Consider the following 24,364-nt stretch of genomic DNA (forward strand, 5'->3'; position numbering starts at 1 on the left):
ACCTGTCCAATAGATCCCTGTAGCTCGGCCCCGCTGGGAGCAGAAGCATGTTGCAGGGGGGCGAGGCATGCGTGGCATCTTTGGTTTCGAATTCCGAATTTCTGGAAATCGGAAATTCAAAAATTCGAAATATTGAAAATCTGAAAAAAAGAAAGAAAATCAGTAAAATTTGAAACAATAACTAACTAACAATAACTAACTATTAACTTATAGGTATTGGGATTTTCTTTCAAATTTGGTTGTTTGTGAACATAACAAATACAAATTTATCTGAAGTTACGAACTTACCGAAATAACAAATGCTGCATGGAAACAAATGGGACGGAACAAATGAATAATAAATGATACTAAAAAGGTTTTATTATTATTATTGTTACTTTTTATTATTAGATTGTTACGTACCATTCGTTTAGATACGGCATGCGTTAGTTCAGATAATTCGTAACCTTGGATAAATTCGTACTCGTTACGTTCACTAACAGCCAAATTTGAAATGAAATTCCAATACCTATAATTTAATAGTTATGATTAGTTAGTTATTTCAGATTTTCGAATTTTGGGATTTTCATTCTTTTGAATTTTCAGATTTTCATTCTTATTTTCGTATTTTCAACTTTCCGAAATTCCGAATCTCCATATTTAGAATTTTAGAATTTACGAACTTCCAAAATTTGGAATTTCAAATCTCCAAACTTCAGAATTTCCAAACTTTAGAATTTCTGAAATTTAGAATTTTCCAATTTCTGAAATTCCAAATTCCAAAATTTCTGAAATTGAAAAATTCGGAAATTTTGGAATTAACAAATTTGTCAAAATTTGTAAAACAAAAAAACGAATTCGGAACTAAAGGAATTGCACATGTCTAGATCTCACTGATAAAGTCCCCGAACAATAGGGGGAAATGTTATTATATTGGTTTTACCGTCCATCACTCGCCAAACACTGAATTACCAACGCTTTAAACGCGGCTGCTTTCTACAGATATTCATCTCTTTATTCTCAGGGTTTACTTATGAATATAAATCATTGCACAATACAGAGAATCTCCATTGCACGTATGATGGGGACAATGGGATCACGTATGACTAGATGCTTTATCTGTCTGCAGGTACGGTGCTCACACTGAAGGGGGCAGTGCTGACCTTCTCCTGCTTGGACTGTATGGGATCTTTAATCCACCCATCCTATGAAGTCTGGAGGGACCCAAACAGCACCGACGACAACGAGAAGACGAGGAAGAGGAAACTGGTGGCGTTCTCTCCATCCTCCTCGCAGGATATGAGCGATCACCAGTTCGCCGTGGTCTGCTCTGAAAAGCAAGCCAAAGTTTTCTCTCTGCCTTCCCAGACGTGTCTGTACGTCCACAACATTACCGAGACCTCCTTCCTCCTGCGGGCGGACGTGGTCACCATGTGTAACAACGTCCTGCTGGCCTGTTTCTGTGCCAACGGGCATATCATGACAATAAGGTAAGTGGGCAGAGATGCCATCATTCCATCTTGTGTCATCCTTCATGTCCTGTCTTTTTCGATCGCTGTGGTCTCGGGCACATGGGCATTTCTTGCATACATTTATCTCAAATACGGTGGAACCTTGGTTTACGAGTAACTTGGTTAATGAGCGTTTTCAAAAGACGAGCAACCTTTTTAAAAAAAAAAAAAATCCTGACTCGGTTTGCGAGTGTTGTCTCGCAAAATGAGCAGGATTCAAGCCAATGGGGTGTGCGGTACCGCATTTGGCCAGAGGTGCGCCGGTGACACTCGGAACGATTCGGAGCTGTTTCTAAATACTCAGAATCACTCCGAAATACTCGGAAATACTCCGTTCCCTTACTCAAGCCTTTCTGAGGGTTTCCCAGTTCAGCTGAGCTGAACTCAACTCTCCGGCGCCCCCCCCCCACCTCTGGCCACATGAGGTATTGCATTCAATAGAAGTCAAGCCAATGGACGCCGGTGACACTCGGAAATACTCCATTCCCAACTGTTTTTGAGCCTTTCCGAGGGTTTCCAAGTTCAGCCAAACTATCCATGTGTATTTCCAAGGCTCTCTTGTGCCCCCCGGCCACATGCGGTATTACATGCAATAGAAGTCAAGCCAATGGTTGGGTCAGTACCGCATTTGGCCAGAGGTGCGGGGGCGCCGGTGACACTCGGAACGATTCAGAGCAGTTCGGAAATACTCTGAATCACTCAGAAATACCCTGGAATCACTCGGAAACACTCAGAAATACTCAGTTCCCGGGTGTTTTCAAGCCTTTCTGAGGGTTTCTGAGTTCAGCCGAGCTGTCCCTGAGTATTTCTGAGGCTCTCTGGCGCCCACCCCCCAACCCCTGGCCCCATGCGGTATTACATGCAATAGAAGTCAATGCGGGACTAATTATCTTTATTTCCAGTGACTTCTTTGAGGAAATTTGCTTTGATATGCGAGTGCTTTGGATTACAAGCATTCTCCTGGAATGGATTATGCTTGTAACCCAAAGTTCCTCTGTAGTATGTTTTTTTTTTTAGCTGCAGCCGCTGAGGTCATTCTTTTTTGGTGTTTGCATTTAATTTCACCAAATCCACAAAAACACTCCAGCGCTCAATACAAGGTGCTCCCAAGGACACTTAGGGGTGGAATGCTTGCACAGGTGCAGCCTTCCACAGATCGGGGAATCTTCAGTCAATGACAAAAATAAAAGCCCACAAGAGGTGGCGCAAGCTCCTCGTGCATTACCACCTAACAATTTATTAAATCCTCAAAGCCAAATGGATACTCAAAAACCTATAAAACCAGCAGGCATATAACATGGATGCTTCAGCCATGGACAATATGTTCCATCACAGTAAATCTTCACAGAACAGTCCATTCACCGTGATCCAAAGAAAAGTGCAGGAAGAGTCCTGATGACGTGTTGAACACAAAATGCATAGAGGCTGCGCGTGCGCCCTTTACTGATGTCACATCCGGTTTCTTGGTTCCCATCTCTTGTGCTTTGAAACGCACACCGTGTCTTGGTGAGACGGCAAACATATTAACCTAAAGCTGTACATGTTGGTGCTGACTTACAGCACTCCTAAATGTAAGTGTGCATTGTTATACCTACCTGTAATTAACATATTGCACTATGATTCTCAATATGTTTCTCCTGAGCCTTAAAGTTTTTTTTAAACTCTCTTTTTTTCTTTTTTCTTAATAACACTTACCTCCACTGTGCAGTTTGTTTTGCACAGAGTGGCCCCGATCCTTGACTTCTGGAGCTTGCCCCCACCCCTGGCGCTCACGTCATTGGATTTGATTGACTGCAGCGGAAGCCAATGGCTGCGCTGCTATCAATCTATTCAAACAAGAGCCGAGACATTGGGCAGGGAGGAAGAGCGCCTCTCAGTCCATGGAAACGAATGGGCTCAGGTTAGCAAAACGGGGGGGGGGGGGCGGTCGGTGACAGAAGTTTTTACACCTTAATGCATAGGCTGCATTAAGGTGAAAAAACACAAGGGTTTATGTGAAGAAACTTTGTCCTCAACAGGACTATTTCCACTGTAAATGCTTCCTTTGTCCAGAACCAGCACTATCCAAGACCCTTTAGCCCACCCAGTAGCTAGTCGTAACACAGTGTAGGGTGAAAAACATCAAACTCTCTTTATTAAAGCACATGTTACAACAGATATACAACTCAGAGACACTACCCCCCACCATTGGATTCAGGGTGGGGTAAACTGTCCAATAACAATAGACACACAGGTCAGGTGTATTCAAACTACTCATCAGTTAACAGTCTTATCAGCAGGGAGAGCTGTTGGAGGAATCCCCCTCCCTCTTTCCTCACAGCAAACACACTTGCATATCTCATAATATTCGAGGCAGACAGCCACAATAGAATACAGTCGCACCCCAAACGATGACAGCAAATAATCCACAACAGAATGAGACAATATACAATATATACACACACACATTTCAGTGTGGCTTGTACAGTGAGTCTGATTAGTACAGATAATAGTGGGGTTCTCAGCCACCTTGTGCCCCTAATGGACACAGGGTGATTTACACATAATAGGGCCTGGGGAAGCTTGACACGGAGTTTCAAGAGCTCTCCGAGGTAAGCAGAGTTGCACAAGCCCCCCACCCAAAGTGACTCCCGTCACAGTTTACAACCCCTTAAACGTCTGACCATTGCCAAGGAGACACTTTGTGGTTTAGAGTCATCGCTTCCATATACGTTGCTGGTTGAAAGAGTTTAATATTGCTACCAAGCATATTTATTATAAAGTTCTGGTGAGTTTGTATTTCTCACACACAATTTGTGGTGGAGCACTATTTGAAGGATACATTTGTTCCTGCACTTTTCTTTGGATCACTGCGAATGGATTGTGCTGTAAAGAGTTACTGAGAGGTTTTTTTTTTTGCTTTTTTTGGAGTATAGCATTTTCTGATTATTGCTTTTTTATATGAACTTCTTTATTATCATGGGTTTTTTATACGAATTTTATCACTTATGATAAATGATCAAGTTGTTTTTATTGATTCTAATTATAACGAGTTAGCGCCACACTTTTCCTATATATCTTTTTCACTTATTCAGAGTGGTCTCTTTACACATTAAAAGGGGGCAACTTCACTCATTACTACTCACAAACAATCTTTGGTGCCACTCTATATATATATATATATATATATATATATATATATACATACAGGGCTTTTTTTCTCAGAAAATAGGTGCAGGTACTCCCCCATTTGAGTCACCCCTTGTCTCTGCCCCCTACCCACCTCCGAGCACTGTCCCTTGGTTCAATATTTTACCCACCTCTCTGTACTGCCCCTTTTCAAGAGTAAAAAACCAAGTATCATGTTGTGGTTCTAGATAATTTGTATGTAATTTGTTAATAGATCCCCTGCAATAAACAGTAGACCCCCCCCCCACCCCCTCCCAGCAACAATAAATCCTCCCCTACAACAGTAAAAAAAGCAGTGAAATAGATCCCCTGCAATCAGCAACAATAGACACCCCCCCAGCAACAACAGACCCCCCCGCATCAATAGACCCTCCAGCAGCCAGCATCAATAGACCCTCCAGCAGCCAGCATCAATAGACCCTCCAGCAGCCGGCATCAATAGACCCTCCAGCAGCCAGCATCAATAGACCCTCCAGCAGCCGGCATCAATAGACCCTCCAGCAGCCGGCATCAATAGACCCTCCAGCAGCCAGCATCAATAGACCCTCCAACAGCCGGCATCAATAGACCCTCCAGCAGCCGGCATCAATAGACCCTCCAGCAGCCGGCATCAATAGACCCTCCAGCAGCCAGCATCAATAGACCCTCCAGCAGCCAGCAACAATAGACCCTCCAGCAGCCAGCATCAATAGAACCTCCAGCAGCCAGCATCAATAGACCCTCCAGCAGCCAGCATCAATAGACCCTCCAGCAGCCGGCATCAATAGACCCTCCAGCAGCCAGCATCAATAGGCTCTCCCTCAACTGTAGATCTCTTTCAGTAACATAAAACCTCCCAGCAACAATAGATCATCCACCAGTAACAACAGATCACATATATCACCCACCAGCAACAATAGACCTCCCCAACAACAGACCCCCTGGCAGTAATAGATCCCCTCTGCGATAACAGGTCCCCCCAGCAACCAGCATCAATAAGCCCTCCAGCAAACCACAGCACCCCTTGCCATTAACATACATTCAGTGCTGGAGGTGCCAGAACTATGTTCCCGCTGAAAAAAAGCCATATTATATATATATATATATATATATATATATATATATATATATATATAAACAACGGGACTAGTTCTCCAATGCAAAATGTATTTATATCCAATGCTCTTCAAGGCATAAAATTGTTACATGCTACTGTACAGTTACGAGCATTCCATGCTCTTCATCAGGCTTGGTGCCATGGAATGCTCGTAACTGTACAGTAGCATGTAACAATTTTATGCCTTGAAGAGCATTGGATATAAATACATTTTGCATTGGAGAAGGTGTCCCGTCATCTTTTTCTATTGGATATTGGTGGAATATTGGGAGTCCACCTTGACACTGATCTCTACATTGAGAGCCCACCCACATTGAAGTAACCCACCCAAATTTTTCATATGTGTGTGTGTATATGTATGTATATATATATATATATATATATATATATATATATATATATATATATATATATATATATATATATATATATATACACATATATACATATATACATATATCCACATCTGACCTTAGTGTAGACGCTGCAGGTGCTCTGTGAAAACAGCAAACTCGTGGAAACTCTCCAATTATTGCTGCTGGAGAATCACCAGAAGTGATGTGGTTGAAGATTTTGGCAAGTTGGAGTTTTCGGTACCGGCACACCTCCGGTGTCAGGACAAAGTTCTGTGTTTATATTCACAGAACTCTGTCCTGTCATCCTCTTCACTGATCAGCGGGTCCTGCCTGGCAATCATTGGTTCTGATTGGCTTGTGCTGTGACTATTCACAGAACAGCCAGGGCGGCGGGGAGCGCATGAGCACACCCCCTACCTGAAAGAGCAGGATCGCATATTAGATGCGCTAATCCAGCGCCTCGAGAGACGCCCTGCTTCCGAACTCCTACATGGTTCTGCTTTAAATCTCTCACCCCCACCCTCATACATGTGTTTTTACTATGAAAATATGTTATTTAAACTGTAAAAAAGAAAATGCATTAGTAAAAGTAGCAGAAAACACAAGGTGAATATTTGAGATACGGCGACCTGCTTGGTGTCACAACGATGCAACCAGCACACAAACACTCGTCTTCCATGAGAAAAAATAATTATTGTTTATCTGCAGAGAAATGTCAGCCTGTGAAGGATCATCCTATAGATAACGGGCGTTTTATCTCCACAGCCTGCCCAGCCTGCGTCCTCTGCTAGATGTCAATTACTTACCTCTGACAGATATGAGGATAGCCAGGACGTTCTGCTTCGCTAATGGCGGCCAGGCGCTGTACCTGTGTTCTTCCAGTGAGATCCAAAGAATAACATACAGCCAGGAAATGTGCGACAATCTGCAGGTGAGACACTTCACACCGAAATATTGATTGTGGGATTTATATATTGACCAGTTCAACTCTTTCTCTGTACACCCCCTGTGGACCAGAATAAGGTTTACATTTCTGCTATGTGCCTGTCTATTTATTCAGCCAAAACATTAAAGCTGAATGTTTTCCCCACCTCCTCTGTCTATATTGAACTTTTTTTGTTGTTGTTTAGAGAGCAGGTACCTATTTCTGGCAGGTACCCTTCTGCTAAGCTCGCCTAGACAAGCAGAGTGGAAGTTCATCCCGTCCCCACAAGCTCCTGGGCCACATCACCTGTCCCAGGAGACTGCAGGACCATTGAGAAAGAACAACGCGCCTTGCACCCGTGCAGTGGGGAGCCGGCTGTGAAGCATCAGGGAGTCACAGCCCATAGGTGTGCACAGCATATTGCATTGGGGCATGGATGCTCAACTTGTGGCCCTTCAGCTATTGCAGAATTGCAAGTCCCATGAGGCATTGCAAGCTGCTGACAGTTACAAGCATGACTCCCAAAGGCAGAGGCATGATGGGACTTGTAGTTCCGCCTTGGCCCTGGCACACTAATCTCTCCGCTGCCACACAGAGTGATAATGCTAATGTACACTGGGTAATTAGGGTGTGCCGAGGCACACTTGGCACCCCCTGTGCGCACACCTATGGCTGGTACCCAATGTCTTCCACATCAACCAATGACATTATCCGTTGTTAGGATGCCAATGGGTGGCCTGCGCATTGCCCAAGGTTGTAATGCACATTAAAAACCTGTGGCTTTGTGTAACAAAAAAAAGGCAGGTTTCATCCACTTGCTGTATTGTTGACCATTTGGGGTAATTTTTAGGTATTTATCCAAAGCAACTCTGAAAAACTCAGAAGGCTCCTCAGAGTGTCAAAGCACCTTGGTTTAAAAACGATGGTCTAATATAATTGAGTAATTTATTCCAAACTGCAAGCTCCAAACTGTTTCAAACTTGTTGGTCACTAGTCATATGCCTGGAAGTCAATGGATGTGGCGCAACAAGTCAGGGGAGCCTTGGATCCCCCGAAGAAGGCACGTAGGTGTGACGCAACACATCGGGCGGAGCCTGTGATGTTAGCGTGCAAATATGGGGCCGCACAGGCGCCAGGGAAAGTGGCAATGTGGGCTATCTTGTTTCCAGTCCTGTGATCACTATGTCAGCTATGACACAGTAATCACATGCAGTCCATGACACCGGAGGCTTCGTTCACAAAATACAGGCCCTGCAGCCTGAAGATGGCAGTGTGCCTCTGTTTAATACAGTAATTTTTAGATACAATTACATTAATACAAAATAATAAGATAACTTTGTTCTAAACATTTATTTTCCTTTTTAGTGCATTTGTCATATAATAAAATAATATAATCCTGACAAAAATATAAACATTAGTTAGTGTTATAGTTACGTTTAGCAATACATGCTTTATGATATGGGCGTCTAACTTTAACCTTTTAACGTTCTGCTCCACCGTTTGGTAGAGCACATTTTGAGTCATGCTAACTGATTGAAAAATGTGGACTTTAAAGGGTTAAGGACCTTGGTTGACCAGGCTGGAGGTGTGAAGTCAGAGAGAGCTATACCTAAATAGATGGTAAAGCAGATGTTTGCCAGCTGCTGGCCTGTAATGCCCGGAGTCTTATCACATGTATGATCTGTGCAGCAGGGGGTGCGGGCCACTGCTGTGCTGGCTAATAGAAAAGAATATCCAGCATGTCACTAGCCCTTGGTACACACTTGGTGCAGGTGGGATATGAGAAGGACGGAGTCCATCCATAGACACCTGGACTGGGACACTACCCTGAGGACCTATATCTTCTTCTAGGTGCTGTAGTATATCTTCATATATTTGGCCAGTGAACAGAGGCATCAACATACCAAAGCACCCAAGCCATCTAATCCAAACATTACATTTATAAACATGAGATAAATGTCTAGGAATGTCTGTTCTGGTCCACTTCTGGTGTTCTGTCATAAAAAATAAAAAAAACATTACAATGTTCACAGGGTATAGCACGCTGGCATTGCAGCTCTGGGTCCTGGTATCACATACCTGGTGTTGGAGGCCAATGATGAGGGGGCTTCCCTTGCGGCTAAGTTCCAGGCAACCCTGAAGGTGGTAACTGGAGGTGCCAGGCTCAAAAAAGCACGGGTCACCAGCTGGGGCTGATTGCAGGGATGTCCCGACTGGAGTGCTTTCAGGTGAGACATCCAGGTGTGCAGCTGAAGCACTGAGGTAATAATTGCAGACAGGTGGCACCCAAGGTAAGTAGCAGGTATCAGGTGGAGCAGGAGTCAGAAGCGTAGCCAGTTCAAAGTCAAGGTCAGGTGCCGGATGTAGGCGGGGGTAATTGTAGTCAGGAGGATAGCCAGAGTTATACACAGGAGAGCAGAGAGGACAAGACCATTAAACAAGCTGGGGTCAAACCAGGAAACGTGCAGAAGACAGGTCCAGGGGCAAGCTGAGTTGGTAACAGGAATCACAGAAGGTATTGAGGAACGAACGTACTGGAGAGCCGAAGATCAACCAGCAATCACATAAGGCAGCTAGCTCCTTCATAAAGGCCTTTCGGCACCAATCCAGGCTGAGAGCGTGCGCATTCTTGCATCAGCACGCATTTGTGCACATCCGTTATGTGCCAGCACGCATTCCTGTGGCCATGTAAGATACTGGCAGGAATGCCAAGTCTTCGGGAGCCTCTGCTGTGGACTGCATCCTGACACCTGGCTTCAGGTCCACCACAAGAGACAATATCTGCCTGTGCCTTCTCAATGTATTTTCATTGGTTTCCTCCAACTGCTCCAGTTTTCTCCCAAAATCTTCCTGAAATTAACTTTAGCGTGTGTGTGTGGAGGTGATATTAAATTGTCAGCTCTTCAGGGGACTAACGTGTACACTGTAAGGTGCTGTGTAATGTGTTGATAAATACTGAAAATAACACCTGTGCCAAGGCTGCTGTAACAGTGTCATCGGCAGTACACAAAATGTTATCAAATTAAAGAATAGCTCCATATCTGTGGGTTTTACCACTGTGTGTCTGTTCCTCGCACTCAGGAAATGCTGGGGGACCTCTTCTCGGCGGTGGAGACCCCAGAAGCTCAGAACAGAGGATTTCTGAAAGGACTGTTTGGTGGAAGCGGGCAAACCTTGGACAGGGAAGAACTTTGTAAGTGGCATTTTCTATCGCTATACTTCTTACTGTGTCTGCCGGGAGATTAAATATTGCGGGCATTCATTACTCCTCTTACCAAAATACATATTAAACTGCGCTCATATTTTTGTTTTGTTAAAAAAATTTGATGGCAACTGTAGCACGTGACCCTCAGTGTGGGTAGAGTCTTTTCCCACACTTTGTACTGCTGTGACGTGGTTCTTTTTGGGCTGAATCTCCTCCGTTTCTGTCTCTATAGTTTCTAAATTATTTCTGTGGAAAATCTACCTGGGCAGTATTTCCCAACCTCATTCCTGAAGTACCCCCAACAGGCCATGTTTTGGTTATTTGCCTTGAAAAAAAACAGCTAATTCAAAACAGAAAAAGAGATTTTCATAGTGCCAAAATTGTACCAAAATGGTAAAATATTTAAATTGTAATACACCATAAACATTGTTAAAAACAGTATTGATAAATATTTAAACCATCACAGAATATCCATGCGGCTTGAAGGAATATGCATGGAGTAGCTTCAACTCAACAAACATTGGCTTCTTGAGGAAATTTTATACTGCGTAGACATGACTGGACTTTCCGGCAGACTAGGTCCGACTGAATCATTCCGTCAGATAGTCCGATCATGTGTGGGTTAGTCCGATTATTTTTCTTTAAAAAAATCAGAAGGACCTAGAAATAGAACATGTTTCAAATCTGTCCGACGGACTCAATTCCTATCTGGAAAACCGATCGTCTGTATGCTGGTCCGATGGACCAAATACGATGCAAGGGCAGCTACTGGCTATTGAACTTCCTTTTCTAGTCCCATCGTACGTCATCACATTCAAACCGAACGGACTTTTGAACGGACTTTAGTCCGTTTGTGTGCGGGCAAGTCCGTTCATTACTGAAGTCCGTCATAACTCCTGCGAAAGTCCGTCGGGAAGACCGTCTGACCTTTTCTGCCGGAAAGGCCGGTCGTGTGTACGCGGCATTAGAGTACTGCATAAGAACTCCTCTAAAGACAAAATACAACTGGTCAAACCATGTCTTTATGGAGCACAGGTGCACGGTTATGCTAGAACAAGAAAAGTGCCTTCACCAAACTTTTACCACAAGGTTGGAAGAGTTGTCTAAGCCCTTGTACACACGGTCGGAGATTCCGACGGAATGTGTCCGATCGGACCGTTTTGTCGGATATTCCGACTGTGTGTGGTCTACATCGGACTGTTTCCGTCGGAGTATACGACGGACCAAGTTTTCCAACTTGTTGGTAAAATTTTCCGACAAAATGCTCCGATCGGACATACTCCGATCATGTGTAGAGAATTCCGATCGGACAAAGTGCCACGCATGCTCAGATCAAATTCCTACACCAAAGCTATTGGCTACTAGCGTGAACGTAGTCCCGTCGTAACGAAATAACGTCATCACGACAGATTTTCCGACAACTTTGTCCGACCGTGTGTATACAACAGTTTCGGACAAAATCCGACGGATTTGGTTGTCGGAGTCTCCGACCGTGTGTACAAGGGCTAAGATGTCTTTGTATGTCATAGTATTGACAGGAGCCCTTCACTGGAAACACCTGATTTGGAATGTTGTCCACATATGTTTTGGAAATAAAGTGTAGTGTTCCCATATTAAAACTGAAATCCAGGAACTGAAGGCATACCATGAGTCAAGTCTAAGAAGGTGCCTGCCACCTCCTAGACTTATCTCTATTATTCACACCGGACATGATTATTGTGTTCCAAAAAGATAACTTCTGGAGCTCCGATGCTGCTCACTGTGGTCTTAGTTCCTTCTAGAGCAGAGTTGCTGGAACTGCTGTGCCCACCCCACCCCTCCCCTTCTTCTGTCCATTCACAGAAGCCTTTGTTTGTTTTTACAAAGGCGTCTGTGAATGGGTAGCAGAGTGGAGGGGTGGGCATAGCTGCTCTGTGTTCTTCTCTCCTCTCACAACCTGACACCTATAAGTAATAGAGATAGGTCCCGGAAGTCATATGCACCCAATTAGACTTAACTCACAGTGCGTGTGCGCTTTTTGCAAAGCGGCTAGATTCCCGGAATTCAGCTTTAATAAATGCCCTGTATGATGTTTGTGTCTGTGAGCTGAATCTGTTAATCTGACATGTCTCTCTCTGTCCTACAGTCGGTGAAGCCACAGCCGGAAAAGCCTCCCGCGGCTTGGCACAGCACATCCCCGGACAGGGCGGGATAGAGGGAGTGAAGGGAGCAGCCACTGGAGTGGCTGCCGATTTGCATAGAGCTCGTATCGCCCTGGATGAAAGAGGACAGCGTCTGGGAGAACTGGAGGACAAGACAGAACGGATGTTGTCCAGCGCAGAAACTTTCTCTAAACATGCACATGGGGTGAGATAAAAAAAAAAAACCCAGGCAGTGCCCATTTCACCCAAACCCACAGACCGGCAAACACAGAAATCCAGATAACCGCACTCCAAGAAAATGTCTTTATTGAATGGAAAACAGTTCATACAGCAAACTAAGTCACAGATAAAATAGCTGATACGTTTTACTCCTCGTTACCGGTGCTTAGTTATAGCTATGACTAAGCACCAGCAAAAAGGTGTGAAACGCGTCAGTTATTTTATCTGTGACTCCGTTTGCTGTATGAACTGTTTTCCATTCAATAAAGACACTGTCTTGGAGTGCGGCTATCCAGATTTCTTCATTTGCTCGTATCTTGCATACAGAGCCAGCACCCGTGTAATGCAGGGAAGGTGACATTTCTGGACTGTCACCTAGAGCGTTATATTACTTTAAATCCACAGACTGGTTGTGCGTTCTCTGTCTTCACTGGAGTCATTCTTTTTCCAGGTCAGAGATGCAGGGATAGCCAGCGAGCCATTATTTCTCTTTTGTTCATTGAAGGACATTGCTTAATCTCTCACAAATGGGTTTGGTGCTGCCACCTTCAGGAGAAGGACGCTATTGAAACTTAAACTAAAAGCATGCCTAAGGGGCGGCCCTCTAGTGGTGGCCAAGTGTCTTAGCCCTTGTACACACGGTCGGACATTCCGACGGAAAATGTCCGATCGGACCGTGTTGTCGGATAATCCGACCATGTGTGGGCTCCATCAGACTGTTTCCGTCGGAATATCCGACGGGCCAAGTTTTCCAGCTTGGCTATAAAACTTTCCGACAACATGATCCGATCTGGCCCTTGTCCGATCATGTGTAGAGAATTCTGATCGGACAAAGTGCCACGCATGCTCAGATCAAATTCCTACACCAAAGCTATTGGCTACTAGCCTGAACGTAGTCCCGTCGTAACGAAATAACGTCACCACGTTCTGAACGATCGGATTTTCCGACAACTTTGTCCGACCGTGTGTATGCAACAGTTTCGGACACAATCCGTCGGAAAAAATCCAACGGATTTGGTTGTCGGAATGTCTGACCGTGTGTACAAGGGCTTAGGAGTTCGGACGTGATCTTGTAGCTTTTCTTTTGAAGAATGTTTTTTGTTTTTTTTATTATTATTTAAAGACGTGACACAGATACAAATATAAAGACAACTTTGCATTGCATATAAATGCTAACGAGCGCAATAAGCACAACTATACAAAGCAATTGCATGTAAATGAAGGGAACCCTTCAATCAGGCTCACACCACTAACTGAAGTCTAATACATGGTAAATATATGCTTCTGTGCCCACCACTTTTAGGTTTTTTTTTTTAGTTTAAAAGGAGAAATGGAGAAGGGAAAGAAGAAGGTGGAAAAGACGAGAGAGAGAGAGGAAAAAAAAGAAGATCGATAGCACTAAAGAAGCAATGGAGATCCCAGACGGTGGATCCTAACATGTGTATTGGAGGAATTTGTCAGTAAAGCGGAAAAGACCCCAATAAAACCATCTGGACTTATGTTCCTCTGACTTATCTCGCAAAGCAGAGGTCAGATTTTCCATTTGCTCAATGTCCTCCACTATTGCGGGCCATTGGGCCACTGTTGGCGTGGACTGTTGCTTCCATAGAGGTGGAATGCAGGCCCATACAGCATTAAGGAGATGTTTGAGAAGGGATTTATGATAACGTTTCCTTGATAAAGGGGTAAGGTTAAGTAGAACCGCAGCTGGGTTAACTTGTAAGGAGATATCTGTGAATTTATGTATGAGCTTAAGCACCTGTTGCCAAAAAGCTTGGAGCACAGGGCAATCCCAAAAAATATGTAAAGATTGTTTTTTTACTTGTGGAGCTGGGTGACAGGCTGGGCATCTTAGATCCTGTTAGTCCCCCCAGCATCACCAACAAGTGCACGCCGGCCCCAGCATAGGGGGGCTCGGCTGCGATAGCTCTGCTCAGCAGAGCGGCCGATAGGGGCTCGCCCCCTTGGCGGACGCTTACAACGGTTAAATTGGTTTCCTCCATCGTGGCTCTGCGCTTCGACCGATGACACCCAGATCATATAGGATCATAGTTGATTCACCACCTGCCCCAGGCTGTAGATTCGTGCGTAAATGACCAAAAGTTCCAGGTTGTTCCTCCAGGTTGTCCCTGCGGTCCGTGAGTATATCTCCTGGGTGGGCAGGGATGTAATGGATTTATACTGTAGGTTTTCCCTGGTCCCTGGGTGCTTTCTCCTTTTCCACTCCCTCATTGGATGCCAGTCAGCTGGCATCGGGGCGTTTCGTCACTTTTGAAACTTTTTTCCGAGGCCATGAAAGGCTTTGTGTCGCACATAGAGAGGGCCTTATTGCATAAGCCTGCTACCGAGCACCCCCTTCGTCTCGCATCAGCGACTGATGTCCTTCTCCTACGGTGTCTCCCATAGTGGATCCCACTTCTTCAGACAGCGAAGGGGACCTGCTGACAGCCAAGTTGGCACGCGAGAACAAGTTGGTCTCCCATCTCATTATGGCTGTCAGGGAAACACTGAAGATGGAGGATTTCCAGCCTCCGACTTCGGATTCACAAGTTCACTAAGGAACTTACAACGGAAGAGATCTTCCAAGGTCTTCCCATATGATAATTCTTTTGACGATATCAATTATAAACCGTGGGCACTTGTGGCCAAGCCGTTTTCCTTGCCCTGAGGGTTCACTATCCCTTTGGGGAAGCATTTGTCAAAAAGTGGGCTACCCCACCTATTCCATCTAAACAAGGCTGCCATTATTCCTTCGGAGGCCCCCTCTTTTCGTGACCCCTCAGACAAGAATCTGGAGAGTACGGCACACTCGCTTTATGTGGCCTCTGGGAGTGGATAACTGGCATACAGACTAGAGTCTGGATCAGGGTCAGTGGTCCCTGCACCCCAAGGTGTTTCTTTACATTTGTCAGCGTTGGGGCACCCTGGATGTTGACCTCCTCACGTTCCGGCTCAATCGGAAGGTTCCCAGGTTTGTCGCCCAGTCCAGGAAACCGTGGGCTGATGCAGTGGATGCTATCTTGGCTCTGTGGCACCAATACTCCCTGATTTATGCATTTCCACCCATGAAGCTTCTTCCTTGGTTGCTATCACAGATAGAGCGGCAGGGCATTCCTGTCTTTCTGCTGGCTCCAGATTGGCCACCCAGACATCACTCGGCTGGTGGCAGGTGTGCCTTGACGCCTTCCCCCTTCTTTTTCAATTTACCACCCTGCTTTACAGTCACTGGCTTTAACGGCTTGGCTGTTGACACCCAGGCATTGAAGGACAAGAGTCTGTCCCTTGTTTTTATTTTCACTGTGCTTCTGGTGCAGAAGTCTACTCGGTTAGCTAATATTGAACCTGGAAGGCCTACTTTGCCTTTGCAAATCTCTGAAGGTTTATCCCCTCAACTTCTCGGGTGCTTGTATTCTGACCTTTCTTCAGAGGGGCGTAGATCGTAGATCGGCCCTTACTTCCATTAAGGGCCAGGTATCTGCATTGGCCATTCTTTTTTAGCATTTTCTTGCCTCTTTCTCCCTGGTCCATACCTTCATCCAGAGGGTCACCCAGATGGTTCCACATTCTCGGCATCCCCTACAGCCCTGGGACCCTCTACCTTGTTTTTCTGGCCTTACACAAACATCAATTTGAAGATATTCAAGATCTTCCCCTCTCCAGTTTGTCACAAAAGGTGGCCTTGGTGGTCATCACCTCTGCCCGTTGAGTGTCCAAGCTTGCTGCTCTTTCTTGTAAGCAGTCCTTTTTGGTGTTGCTGGTGGTTCTTTGCCCGAGCCTATCTTTCTTTCCTAAGGTGGTGTCAACCTTTCACCTTAACAAGGATATAGTCTAAGCCCTTGTACACACGGTCGGAGATTCCGACAACCAAATCCGACGGATTTTGTCCGAAACTGTTGTATACACACGGTCGGACGAAGTTGTTGGAAAATCCGACGTGATGATGTTATTTCGTTACGACGGGACTATGTTCCGGCTAGTAGGCAATAGCTTTGATGTAGGAATTTGATCTGAGCATGCGTGGCACTTTGTCCGATCCGAATTCTCTACACATGATTGGAGTATGTCCGATCGGAGCATTTTGTCGGAAAATATTTCCGGCGAGTTGGAAAATTTGGTCCGACGGATATTCCGACGGAAACAGTCCGATGCAGACCACACACAGTCGGAATATCCGACAAAACGCTCCGATCGGACACATTCCGTCGGAATCTCTGATCGTGTGTATAAGGGCTTACTGTGACGGACCCTGTACTCAAGAGGAGTAAGTGCGCCGTATAAAGTTGCCCAACCTCTCTAAGGTAAGCTGGGTTCCACTAGCCCCCCGCCCAAAGTGACTCCCGTCACACTTACCTTCCTTGTGCCCTCGTTCCTCCCATCCAATAGAGTTGGCCCTCCATTGTCTGAATTAGTGGCAGCCAGTGGTAATCGTTTTGGGAGGGGGGGCGGAAAGAGGGTGCTTCAAAAAACACCCCCGCCGCTGTAATTCATGCACCCGGCATCCTGAAAGGGGCCAGACGCATGAATAGGGGGTGACGTCCATGAATAGAGCATGAATAGCGGGTGGCAGCCGTGTATAGAGGGGGTGGCGCCCTTAATGGTCAAGCCACCTCTGGTCTGAATGTGGTCAAGGCTCTTAGAGTTTATCTCTCTGTGGTGGCATCTTTTCAGAAATCTGATGCTCTGTTCGTCATTCCCGTGCAGCCTAGACAGTGTCAAGCTGCCTCGTCTTTCACCATTTCGAAATTTCTTCGTAGGAAGAGGATCCATGCCTATGCTCTTACGGGCTGTGAGGCTCCATTTCCCATTACATTGCATTCTACCAGGGCTCTAACCACGTCCTGGACCTTTCACTACTTGGTCATATCAGTTTGCATGTTTACCAAGATTTATAAGGTTGATATCGCTGCCTCTGTGGATGCAAGCTTTTGCCAGAAAGTCTCGCAGGCTGCGGTTTGAGTTCCGCCTGGGGATCGGTTCCTAGTTCTGTTGTTTGTGGGCTCACCCTTTCTTCTGTCTTTTTGGCACTACTTTGAGATGTCTCATCCGTGACATACACTATATTATCAAAAGTATTGGGACACCTGCCTTTACAAGCACATGAACCTTAATGGCATCCCAGTCTTAGTCCGTAGGGTTCCATATTGAGTTGGCCCACCCTTTGCAGCCATAACAGCTTCAATTCTTCTGGGAAGGCTGTCCACAAGGTTTAGGAGTGTGTCTATGGGAATGTTTGACCATTCTTCCAGAAGCACATTTGTGAGGTCAGGCACTGATGTGGACAAGAGGGCCTGGCTCGCAGACACTGCTCTAAATCACCATAAAGTTGTTCTATTGGGTTGAGGTCAGGACTCTGTGCAGACCACTCAAGTTCCTCCACCCCAAACTTGCTCATCCATGTCTTTATACACCTTGCTTTGTGCTGTGGTGAGCAGTCATGTTGGAACAGGTCACAAAGTTGGGAGCATGAAATTGTTCAAAATGTCTTGGTATGCTGACACCTTAAGAGTTCACTACAACTAAGGGGCCAAGCCCAACCCCTGAAAAACAACCCCACAGCATAATCCCCCCTCCACCAAATGATTTGAACCAAAGCAAGGTCCATAAAGACATAGATGAGTGAGTTTGGGGTGGAGGAAATTGATTGGCCTGCACAGGGTCCTGACCTCAACCCCGATAGAACACCTTTGGGATGAATAAGAGTGGACTGCGAGCCAGGCCTTCTCATTTCCATCTGTGCCTGACCTCACAAATGCGCTTCTGGAAGAATGGTCCAACATTCACATACCAGAGACACTCCTAAACCTTGTGGACGGCCTTCCCAGAAGAGTTGAAGCTGTTATAGCTGCAAAGGGCGGGGCCAACTCAATACTGAACCCTACGGACTAAGACAGGGACACCAATAAAGTTCATGTATGTGTAAAGGCATACAGGAAACGAACAAAACTCTGGACAGCCGCACTCCGGATTAGGTGAAAAATGAAAATGCCTTTATTTCTTCAAGTGAAAAAACTCCATATCACACGAAACATCACAGCAAAGGGAAAAAAAAACATAGAACAAAAAATCTGACGCATTTCACGCTAAAACCAGCGCTTACTCATAGCTACCTGGAACCCCCCACCTATCTGGAGAGTTGGTAGTCTGCCGGTGGATTGGCCTGGAGCGGTGGACTTTTGTTTTCTATGTGTAAAGGCAGGCGCCCCAATACTTTTGATAAAGTATTAAGCTGTGTCCTTCAATTAATGATAGAGAAAATTGGATTTTTGTACTCGCCGTAAATTATTTTTTCTCTGAGTTCATTGAAGGACACAGCACCCGCCCAGTCTTGTTTGGTTTGATTCTACTTCTGGCTAATAACTGAATCCAGAGTTGCAGATAGGGGGTTTGGCTACCAACAGAGGCGTGCTTTTAGTTTAAGTTGCACTTACATCCTGCTCCTGAAGGTGGCGGCATCAAACCCATCCATGGGAAATTAGTCTGTGTTCTTCAATGAACTCATAGAAAAGGATTTTACGGTGAATACAAAATTCCTATTAGGAGATCAGCAACTACACTGAGTATTTATCTCAGCACAGGTTTCCTTTTAAATGTTACGTGTAGTAATATTTTTTTCATTTGCTAGCAGAATGTTCTAGTAGTCACCTCTAGGTATCTGCATGCACTTTTGGTTTCCAAGTTTAAGAAATCGCAGCTATGCTCAATCCCCTGAAATCACATTAAAGCGGAGTTCCACCCAAAAGTGTGTTTTTGACAGGTGCTCTGTCCCCACTTCCATCTGACATCATAGCGGCGAGGTAGGTCAGAAGTTCAGCCCCCTCCTCTTCCCTCCCCTGCTGCCGGGCCAGTAAGAGGGCACAGTGTGCTACGTGCATGCACAGTAGGGGCACCGGTTGTAGATATCTACGCCCCTTTCCGAAGGTCCCCCGCTGTCTGCTGGGAAACACACGGATCCCAGAGACAGCGGGGACCATCCTTATTGCGCAGCGCAACTCGCGCATGCGCAGTAGGGAACCGGGAAATGAAGCCGCAAGGCTCCACTTCCTGATTCCCATACCCAAGATGGCGGCGGCAGCACCCGAGAGACGATCGAGAGATCGGCTTCGGGTGCCGACATCGCGGGCGCGCTGGGCGGGTAAGTGTCACTATTTTAAATGTCAGCAGCTGCAGTATTTGTAGCTGCTGGCTTTTAAAAAAAAAAAAAAACGGCGGACTCCCGCTTTAAAGGACTTGTCAGAAATTGGCTGTGTGTTTTTACTCACTTTTCCAATTTTTTGGGAGAATGAGTAGGGGTATGAGTAGGTAGGTACCCCTACTCATTCACATAGGAAGGGGCCAGGATCTGGGGGGCCCCCCTTTGTTAAAAGAGGCTTCCAGATTCTGATAAGACACCTCTTTGCACCTCCACAACCACCAGGCCAGGGTTGTGAGGAAGAGAGGGTGTGTGTGTGTGTGTGTGTGTGTGTTATATTAGCAAAAGTTTTGGGACACCTGCCTTCACATGAACTTTAATAGCATCCCAGTCTTAGTCGGTAGGGTTCAATATTGAGTTGGCCTACCCTTGCAGGCCAGCCAAGTTCCTCCACCCCCAAACCCGCTCTTCCATGTCTTTATGGACCTTGATTTGTTCACTGGTACACAGTCATCCAGTGACCAGTATGAGAGGGTGAGAGCGATAACACCAAATTTAACACACCTACTCCCCATTCACATGTGAGACCTTGTAACACTAACCAGTCACATGACAATTTGGACATTTTCACTTAGGGGTGTACTCACTTTTGTTGCCAGCGGTTTAGACATTAATGGCTGTGTGTTGAGTTATTTTGAGGGGACAGCAAATTTACACTGTTAGAGCCGGTTCACACAGGGGCAACACGACTTCCAGCGCGACTTTTGGAGGCAACTTGGACACGACTTGAGTATGAATAACAGCGCAACTTCAACACGACTTGGGGCGACTTACAACATGACTTTAAGTCGCCCCAGGCCAGGCGACTTTGGCCGTGGCCAATCACAGAAAAATCAGCTCTCGAAGGGGAACTCCACCCAAATTTTAAATAAAAAACCGGCATGGGTTCCCCTCCAAGAGCATACCAGGCCCTTAGGTCTGGTATGGATTTTAAGGGGAACCCCTATGCCGAAAAAACGGCGTGGGGGTCCCCCCAAAATCCATACCGGACCCTTATCCGAGCACGCAGCCCGGTCGGTCAGGAAAAGGGGTGGGGATGAGTGAGCCCCCCCCCCCCCTGAACCGTACCAGGCCACATGCCTTCAACATGTGCAGTGGGTGCTTTGGGAAAGGGGGGCACCCTGCGGCCCCCCCACCCCAAAGAACCTTGTCCCCATGTTGATGAGGACAAGGTCCTCTTCCCGACGACCCTGGCCATTGGTTGTCGGGGTCTGCGGGCGGGGGGGCTTATCGGAATCCGGGAGCCCCCTTTAATAAGGGGGCCCACAGATCACAGCCCCCCACCCTATGTGAATGAGTATGGGGTACCCCTACCCATTCACCTGGGGAAAAGAGTCAATAAAAAAAAACACACTACACAGGTTTTTAAAGACATTTATTAGGCAACTCCGGTGGTCTCTTCCGACTCCTTCGCACTCTCCGGCCTCTTCTCCGCTCTCTCCGGTTCTTCTGCTGGGCTCCTCTGCTATCTTCTTGCAGCTCTTTTACTAGCGGAGACCCGGGCTTCTCCCTCCTTCTTCCCTCTTCTCTCTTCTTCCGATGTTGACACGACGCTCTCTCCCGCTGTAATGGCTTGTGCGACATGTGCGGTGACTTATATAGGCATGGGGCATGGTCACCAGGTGATGTCACAGGGTGACCCCGCCCCTTATGACATCAAGTCCCGGGGCATGCTGGGACTGTGATGTCATGTGTGGTTTTTTTCCCCTTCCCCAAAGCACCCACCCTCCATGTTGAGGGCATGCGGCCTGGTACGGTTCGGGGGGGGGGGGGGGTGCTCGCTCGTCCCCACCCCCTTTCCTGACCGGCCGGGTATGCTCTTGGAGGGGGAACCCATGCCGTTTTTTTTATTTAAAATTTGGCTTCGAGGGCTGATCATTCAAAAATTCAATGGAGGGGGAACCCATGCCGTTTTTTTTTAATTTAAAATTTGGCTTTGAGGGCTGATCATTCTGAGAGAGAGGCGACTTGAGGACCCTGTGTGAATGGACTCTTAGGCCGCGTACACACGCGGGGACTGTTCGGCCAACTTTGTCCGTCAAACAGTTTCGGCAAACAGTCCGCTCAAAATTAGCATGGACGGACATGGCCACACACGACGTACGAACAGTTTGCTGAAACCGTGCGCGATGACGTGAACGGCACGTACGACGGGATGAAAAATACGACGTCCTATACACTGCATTATAACTTTCGGCGTGTAAAGCCTTTCTGAGCATGCGCGGAACTTAGTTTGTCGAACAAGCCTACACACGAGGGAACTGTTCGCTGAAACAAGGTTTCAGCGGACAGTTTTTCGGAAATTCCGAAAAACCTTGTTCAGCGGACTGTTCGCTGAAACTGTCCGCTGAAAGCCCACACACGGGCGGACTGTCCGCCGAAACACTGTTCAGCGGACAAAGTTGGCCGAACAGTCCCCGCGTGTGTACGCGGCCTTACACAAGCTGTACACTCACTACTTTACATTGTAGCAAAGTGTCATTTTTTCAGTGTTGTCACATGAAAAGATAGAAGAAAATATTTACAAAAATGTGAGTGAGGGGTGTACTCACTTTTGTGAGATACTGTCACACACACACATATATACAGTAAAACCTTGGATTGCAAGCATAATTTGTTCCCAAAAAAAAACAAGCTTGTAATCCAAAGCACTTATAAGTATATCCAAGCAAATTTACCCATAATAAATAATGGAAACTCAAATGATTTGTTCCACAACCATTTATTTATAGGTCCTTCAGTTTATAGTCCATATAAAAAGATTATAGCAATGCGATAGGTTGTGTAATCATAAAATGTCCATCCACAAATGGAAGCCTCCACAAGGGGATTAGAAGAAAAACTCCAGCAGAAGCTCCAGAGTATAAAAGAGCTCTCTTCTAAGCCTCTAAGTGTAGCAATATGGTTACATTTAATGAAAGTACAACATTTAGGAACTCACATGGTTGATGATTAAAATAGGCACATCTAAGTATACAGGCATCCGGGGTAAACCTGTCCACATAGACCATCCCCCCCACCCCCGGCGCTCACCGCCGCCAGTCTGCAATCGTGAATGGGAAGACTAACCTGCAGAAGAGCGATCTGAAAGCGAGGCGCGCTTCAAAAACTGCATTCCTGTGTATTTTTGACTTTTTATTTACCTGGACCTGCTCTTTTAACCATTCCCTACTTTATCCAAAAGTTACAAAATAAAAATAAAAATGTTGGCCATGTGTACACGTGAAGTGAAACTATAATCCTGTTGTGTATTTTCCTTTACATGCATTCATGTCTGTCTGTCTGTCTTTGCAGCTGATGGTTAAACACAGGGACAAGAAGTGGTACCAGCTGTAAGTTGTGGGAGTTCAGAGAGGCATGACAATTTTCGTCCTATCAGGGACTGCGAATGACCCCCCCCCCCCTCAACCGATGGCTAAACTCCAGCATTCTCCAGCAACACAGAAAGCAGCACGCCACGGTCCCCCCACACAGGGAAAGCGTGTTGAGCACTGAATGGACAGACTGTGCAACAGGAACTGCACCCTAGTGACCCCTCCCCTGCGGAGCCACAACAATAACAGAACCTGGGGGGAAGGAGGGTTGGACTCGCTACAAGGACTTTTCCAAATAGATTCTCAAGAGGGCATGTCAAAAAAAAGAAAAAACATTTTTTTTTTTTATGTTTTCTGAAAACAAAAAAGAAAAAAAAAAAATATATATATATATATGTGTCCTGTACAAACCTAGGCTATATTCGCACTTCTGGTGACAAACTACGCAGAAAATGTAGAATCCTTATTTGCATGACAAGAACAGACGCATGCTGTGGCGGAAAAGGGGTTATAGCAGGATGGGTGGACGATGACGCCGACGCCGGTGGCGGCGGCCAGTGCTCAGACAGTATTTTATTTTATTTTTTTTTTTCATTTTGTGCGCCTAGTCCTTGCTGTTTCATTTAGCGCTTTGTCTTTGCTGCACTTAGAGCCTTCATTGCTTTGTTTTCCGGAAGCGCGAGGGGGGAATGCCAGCGCAAGAAGGGGCGTTTTTTTTTTTTTTTTCTCAGTGTGCGGAGTTGTACAGATGTATAAAAAAAAAAAGAGAGAGGAAAATTATTGTAAAATCCCGGCTGCTGGGCTGCACTATCCTGTACCAAACGACTTCTTATGTAAAGGAAACCCGGGGCCCCGTGAGCCTACGCTGTATGTAAGTGACCTTGGCGGAACGCCGGAGCGTTTACAAGAGGTAGGTAGCTGTCGCTCGCTCCTTTCAATAGAATAGTTCTACAAATGAAAAAAGCAAAAATTGTATGTGTTTGAAAATTAAAGTGTAATTTGACATCCCTATGAAGGGAGAGGCTGGTCTGTGTTTTCTTTTTTTTTTTCCAGTTCGTAAAATAAACAAAAAGACAACCCGAAACATTACTCTTTGTATACACTGCCTTCAGATTGTGTGAGAGCACAGGGCATTTGCAGAGCTTTGGGGCTGGTTTACGCTTGCTTCAAAATGTGGCATTGGAGACACTTTTTTTTTTTTTAAGAGCACTCTGAGCGCCAATCAAAGCTCCTGTCACTAAATATAATGGTTCACTTACAG

The 24,364-nt window shown here is 45.8% G+C and overlaps 1 protein-coding gene across 8 annotated transcripts in view; it reads left to right on the forward strand.

Annotated features, from left to right (window-relative positions):
- STXBP5L (syntaxin binding protein 5L) overlaps positions 1–24,122 on the forward strand; it is a 508,429-nt gene extending 484,307 nt beyond the window's left edge. For all 8 annotated transcript variants that reach the window (XM_077479605.1, XM_077479606.1, XM_077479607.1 and 5 more), the window contains 5 exons: positions 1,109–1,469; positions 6,876–7,041; positions 10,117–10,228; positions 12,366–12,586; positions 23,084–24,122. In XM_077479605.1, coding sequence (XP_077335731.1) covers positions 1,109–1,469; positions 6,876–7,041; positions 10,117–10,228; positions 12,366–12,586; positions 23,084–23,125 — 902 coding nt within the window. In that variant the 3' untranslated portion in view covers positions 23,126–24,122. The remainder of the gene's footprint in view (positions 1–1,108; positions 1,470–6,875; positions 7,042–10,116; positions 10,229–12,365; positions 12,587–23,083) is intronic.
- Positions 24,123–24,364: the final 242 nt, after the last annotated feature.

Source organism: Lithobates pipiens, unplaced genomic scaffold (genome assembly GCF_037356315.1).
Source record: "Lithobates pipiens isolate NorthernLeopardFrog02 unplaced genomic scaffold, aLitPip1_a1.2 Scaffold_16, whole genome shotgun sequence".
NCBI classification, from domain to species: Eukaryota; Metazoa; Chordata; class Amphibia; order Anura; family Ranidae; genus Lithobates; species Lithobates pipiens.